The sequence below is a fragment of the Bufo gargarizans genome, chromosome 1, assembly GCF_014858855.1.
Source record: "Bufo gargarizans isolate SCDJY-AF-19 chromosome 1, ASM1485885v1, whole genome shotgun sequence".
Classification (NCBI taxonomy): Eukaryota; Metazoa; Chordata; class Amphibia; order Anura; family Bufonidae; genus Bufo; species Bufo gargarizans.
The window spans coordinates 498224580-498230579 of NC_058080.1; the positions used below are offsets into that span (position 1 = coordinate 498224580).

Here is a 6000-nt window from a genome sequence, read left to right on the forward strand (position 1 = left end):
TTCCTGTAACTCCTTGTAATCGGGAAAATTGGTTGCATATTCATTAGACTCTGTTATGTTCTCTTTTTAGCAGGCCTGCCACATTCTCGTTTATTTGATGAAGAAAGTCGCGTGTCTCTCACTGCCTCCCCTGCTGACCTCAACACAGAGGACAGTGCTCAGACGGTTTTGGAAAATCCACACAGTGCAGACTGGCCAAAGGTAACCCCCAGACAATACTTCTTTTGAAAGCCCATTGCATCTGGTGATCATATTTAGTGATCTGCAATAACGTCTGTGTTTATAGGACCGAGTTCTAATCTGTCGAATTGAACAAGTTTGTAATGCGGTGTTGACTGGAAAATGGGCTTCACCACGAAGAATAACCGAGCCACTAAGTGACAGTCCTGACAGCCTCTCTCCATCACCAGAAGAACGGAGTCCTGCCTCTTTTACACACATACGCTCTGTACCTGACCCAAAGGAATTTACCGTACAAATCAGAAGTGTAAGTAAATGGATCTCTGGTAGCAGCACCTTTCTTTGGCTCTTGACTGGTGGTATACAGCTGTAACTCAGCCAGTCCTGAAACCACATGTTTCCAAAAGCCATATCTAATATCAACCCGTTATTCTTTATTTCCTCCTCTAGGAAGAAGGGCTGAAAATAAAGTTTCAGAAACACAAGCTTCTAGGTAATGGAGCAGTGGAGTCTGTACAGCATGTCCATAAGAAGAAAAGTAAAAAGAAGCTGGCACAAGTAAGTAGTTTTCATGATGGTAACCACAGAGAAAAGAGGATATGAATGTGAACGGCTGGCTTAGGAATTAAGAAATTACGTGTATTGAGGGGACCAAAGCGGCACACAACACTTTCCCCCAGCAGGTCTCTGGAATTATTACAATCAGAGATTTGACTTAGACCATATCTGGTATTAGTAATTCTACTGTATTTGTTGTGTAGTGATCCATGTCTGACCATCTACTCGTTACATTTCAGATGGATCTAGATATGGATGCTCGAATACCAGTTGTCAATCAGAGGGATGGCACGGTGCTTCTTGGAGAGGAAGCCCCAAAACGCTGTCAGTTGCATGAATGGCTGCATAGACACCCGGACTACATTGTGGATCCCCGCTTTATAGCAGTAAGGTTTTTTTTTTCCCTCCATGTTCCATATCAATGTATGTTTTATTCATTGTAGCTGTCCAAAGAAGAGAATTTTGGACTTGGCTGCAGGGTTTTCCAACTTTATATTATAAGTTAGTCAACTTCTAGTGCTCTCCTTTTTATGAGGCCACATGCAGTCATCACTTTTGCTCCTGTTGGTTTATGAATGCAGGGGCATTTCCTATATTCTAAAATGTGTGGTTGTTTATTGATGGGAGCTTTATCATTAGAAAACCGCAGTCTTGGGAATGATTATCTCTGATTCAGCTTCACAATTTCTTCATTGCACATTAGCTTTGGTGATCCCTTTAAGACCATGTTCGCATGTTGTGGATTGTGTCAGCATTTAGGTGCAGCTTTTGCTGTTAATTCTAGATTAAATCCACAACAAGCTTGCGTCGTTCACATACCTCAGAAAATCCAGTCTAGCTTTATTAAACTTCAGCGGAACTAAATCCGTGTGCGGATCGTATGCCGATCGATTCACTTGATGGTAATCCTTCGCAGGAATTCAAACTATGATTTCTGCTGTGGATTATCAGAATTTACCATGAATGTGCCCAGTGCAAACCCAACCATGTCAACACATGAATGGTTTGCATTGTCTTCTCTTGTAATTTTTATATGCAAGTATACTAGACCAGTGTTTCCCAACCAGTGTGCCTCCAGCTGTTGCAAAACTACAACTCCTAGCATGCCCGCACAGCGAGTTGTAGTTTTGCAACAGCTGGAGGCACACTGGTTGGGAAACACTGTAAACTAGACAACCGCAGACAAAAGCCTGAATAGTCAGAAAATGTTAATTGTAGAATAAAAACATGTCAAATAATACTCGTGCATAATTACCATGTCCTCAGTTTTAGATTAGTCAGGGACTAATATAAAATACTCTAAACTGACCGCAACGACAAATACGGACTTCTACAAAGATAATACTATATGTGAAACATGCTGCGAATAGAACGACTTGGTAAGCGATTTGTATGCTGTTCGCGTCATTCATTATCAAGATCCATGATTTATTTATCTTCTCCATTTTTTGCCCACAGTATATGGAAGACCGAAGGAAACGCAAAAAGAAGAGTAAGAAATCAAAATCTTCCTCAACAGCGCTTGGAAGTGTGGGCACTGTGCAGCAATCTCACCATCATAATGGTAAAAAGGTAAAGTAGCTGGCCCCTGAGGGCTGAAAATCTTCAACTATTTAAATGTCTGCAGGATGTAATTCTACCTTACTGGGACACTAAACCTAGATACTAAAGATGAAAGGGTTATCTTGCCATCCCGCAGGATTATCTGTATACGCCCAAAACGCTTAAACGCTATGGACACCTTCAGGATTTTTTTATTACATTTTACACATTTTGCTTATTTTTGGGCTAAAAATAAAACTGATCTTTTAATAAATAATCAGTCTGTTTGCAGAGGATTACTTCTCAGTCCTGTCAGCTGACGGCTCATGTGAAGCCCAGTCAGGAGAACAGAGACCACATAAACATTCATTATAGCTGAACTTTTATCAGACTGATAAGAATATGGCTTAAATGTGTAAAATGTAATCGTAAAATAAAATAGATTGCCCCGAAGGTGTTCATAGCCTTTAAATAAGGTCTGCTCAGAACAAAAAACGGGTTAGAGAGATTGTTGCATCTCGCCGTTTCCAGTGGCAAGATGGGACTAGGCGCTGTCCCCAGGTAGCTGGGTTTGTGGAAGCTGCCGAGTGGACCGGCACTGTTTCCGTAACTCTCATTGCAGTGGATGGGAGCTAGGTAAACAGTGTGGCAGAAGAAGCTGTACTGCTTCTGTTACAGGAACAGTGGAGTGCCGACCCGCTCGGCAGTTTCAGTAATTCACCTGTGTGCGCCGCACTTAGTTCCATCTCTTCATGGAAACGGCAAGATGGGACAACCCCTTTAATTTCCTGCCTTGTGTTCTGTTTTAGGTTACTGATGGGTGGGGTTTGGCCATGGAGGTGTGGCTTAACAATCTTTCGGTCCTAGTGCAGGCATAGCTGCGAAGGATGGTGGCATGTGTTCTAGGGAATTATACCGTGAGGCAGAATAGTATCAAAGGAAAGGAGATTTTGTGAGGCGTTTGCTGTAGCTTTTAGTATTTAGTGCTCTTTTAAAGCCTAAGTAGGCAACCAGTAATTTGAGATGTACTGGGAGATCTGACAGGTCCTGAGTAGATTACCGAATTCTAAGTTCACCAGTGAGCAGGGGAGGACTGGGAACATAGTGGCCCTGGAAAACAATAAGTGGCCCCATGTTATAGGCGGGTCCAAAAGTAGCAACACTTTTACCTGAGAGTACCTGATTCTCACAGCTTTAGTTATCCTTGAGAGCTCATTATGTACCTGGGCAGCGGCAGAAAGAAGGGCTTGGGCCCATCAGCCCACTGGGAAACTTCCCTGTAAGGTCTATGGCCAATCCGCCCATGCCAGTGAAGAAGCCTCATGCTGTAGTATCACACTCAGTAGATTGAAAAGTTGGATTAAAGCTCCACTAATTCTTACTACTTGAGGCCTCTAATTTTGATAGAATATAGGCATTTCTTTTCCACCTTTTGATCTGCAAATTTCTGTGATGTGACTTGTCTACGAATATCTTTTGCTTTTGGTCCTTTTTTAGAAAACCTTTTCAGGGTTACAGTGACTGCAGTACATAAATGTACAAAATAAAAATCTTGTAAAACTTTTAGAACAGATCTTTTTAAAGAGAAAAGAATTATGGGGCACATTTATTAAGACCGACATTTTAGATGCCAGTCTTAATAAGCCCTATACCTGGAGGTGGATCTCCGAAGTTATGTAGAAGCGCCAGCCTCTACATACCTTCGGCGTATCCATCGACTGTTTTAAATGTAAGACCGCTTCCTTGCTGTGTTACTTTTGGAACATTTCGTAGAAAATGATCAATGAGACTGGCCTGTCGACCTTCCCCGTCCACGCCCTGCCCACTCTTTTTTTTCAGACCTGGCATGAGTGGGGAAGAAGTGCGACAAACTGCTCCAGATATGCGACACTCGTATATCTGATCACAAATGACCCCCTGTGTTTGAAAATTGGTCTTGTAATGATGAAGCAAGTCTGAACCTACTCTTGTGCCATTGCTCATTATGTCTTTCTTTTCAGTCTTCTCTTCCAGAGACTACATTTGATACTCAGCATCTTCCCACATCTGCTAAAAAGAGGAAGAAACGTCCTCCTTCCAAGATAATAATGCCACCTGTGATGCACACAGCTGGGGACTCTTCTCATTCCTTTACCCGGGACCCTAGACCAGAACCCGCTAATGCTTTGCGGGCTATGTATGGAGCAGCAGGGGGAGGAATCCTACACCAGTCTGGACTTGGAGGAATGGGATTACCCCGTTTCCACTCTCTGCATGCAGCGTCGGCAAGCAGAATTCAAGGACCTACATTTGGAGATGATTTACCTGGCTATGAGCCCCCACAACAACATTTTTCTTTGCTGGATGACCCTATGATGCCAGCAAATTCTTCTTCTAGTGACGATGATTTGGACAGACCCTGATAAGACCATGCCCATTGTGGGAACTATGAACAACTCAGAGATGCAGGGCCAAAACCTCTCTTTAGAGCCTTCACAATTTTCTCATCGGTAGCCTGTTTTTTTTTGTTTTTTTTTTTGTTTGTTCTCCCTTCTCCTTAACAGAACTCCAAACTGTTTCCAGCTTCTAGTCCCAGGATTTCCCGCGGCAGGATTCACGCTGGATCACAAAGGACAAATGATATATATATTTTTTTTTATTTTATTTAATATTAACTCTCTTGCTGGAAGGGGCCTTGTACCACACTAGCACAGAACAGGTTCTGGAACATGATGAACAGTCTTAAAGTGCAATAAAGCACTTGGGATCTGGGTGGCAAGGTCCCTGTCCCATTTTGGGGTTCTCCACTATTCACCCAGCCCTGATGTGCATCACTCCCATAGGTCACTGTTATGGGGATAAGATGAATTGGATGTGTTGCGGTCACATAACTGCAACTTAAGTTGCACAGGACATAAGAAAATCTTTGCAAAGCAGAGTTAGATCTGTGTAACATCTGTATGAGGGAGGGGATGGGCACTTTCTGTTTGTGTGTACATGCGGGACCTGACACTGAGGAGCAGAAAATGAATTTTGTAGGGTGCAGGAAATGTGAGGAGCCAGCCCTCACGTTGCCTCCTCAGACATCCATAAGAAATTAATAAATTACTTGATTTAATAGAATGTGTGTGTTGTGGAATTAATATGTACGGTGTATTAATCATTACTGCATATTTGACCACTTGGCTTACCCTGCCTTTCATCTTTTTAGATCTCTGTGCTGCTCGTTTAAACTCTTACATCAAATCAAATTCAGGCCAAGGCTACACAACGACTATTGAGTGTGAGACGGACTGCAATGTAAGGCCCTATTCAGACGAGCAAGTGTCACGCTCGGGCACAGCAGCCCGTCCTGAACTTCCAGCACTGCCAGGGTCACATAGCATTGTATTGATTTATGATGCTATGTAACCCTTAGAGGTCTGGAATGTACTGGATAACATTGACATAATGCTGTCAGTGTTATCCAATACATTCCAGAACTGTTGGGTTGCATAGCATCATAAATCAATATAATGGTATGTGACCCCAGCAATCGTCAAACCAGCCTAACTCTGGTTACAGCACAGCTAATCGTAGTGGATGTGTTTGCACTGAAATCCAGCAGGTTTGGCTTTCTGCTGGCGGTCATACCACAGCTGCTGTACCTTGTGGGTCGCAACCCAAATTAATTCTACAGCATCCTCTGTCACATGACAAGTTGGTGTATAGCCCTAGAATCTCAGACATGTACGCTAAATA

The 6000-nt window shown here is 42.8% G+C and overlaps 1 protein-coding gene across 5 annotated transcripts in view; it reads left to right on the top strand.

The window, feature by feature from the left end:
• Positions 1-5382, top strand: part of CHD8 (chromodomain helicase DNA binding protein 8) — a 99362-nt gene extending 93980 nt beyond the window's left edge. For 4 of the 5 annotated variants that reach the window (XM_044274658.1, XM_044274650.1, XM_044274665.1 and 1 more), the window contains exons 33-38: positions 71-201; positions 287-487; positions 631-738; positions 978-1124; positions 2197-2310; positions 4281-5382. In XM_044274658.1, coding sequence (XP_044130593.1) covers positions 71-201; positions 287-487; positions 631-738; positions 978-1124; positions 2197-2310; positions 4281-4682 — 1103 coding nt within the window. In that variant the 3' untranslated portion in view covers positions 4683-5382. The remainder of the gene's footprint in view (positions 1-70; positions 202-286; positions 488-630; positions 739-977; positions 1125-2196; positions 2311-4280) is intronic. The other variant, XM_044274675.1, reaches the window with a different exon arrangement.
• The last annotated feature ends 618 nt before the right edge of the window (positions 5383-6000 follow it).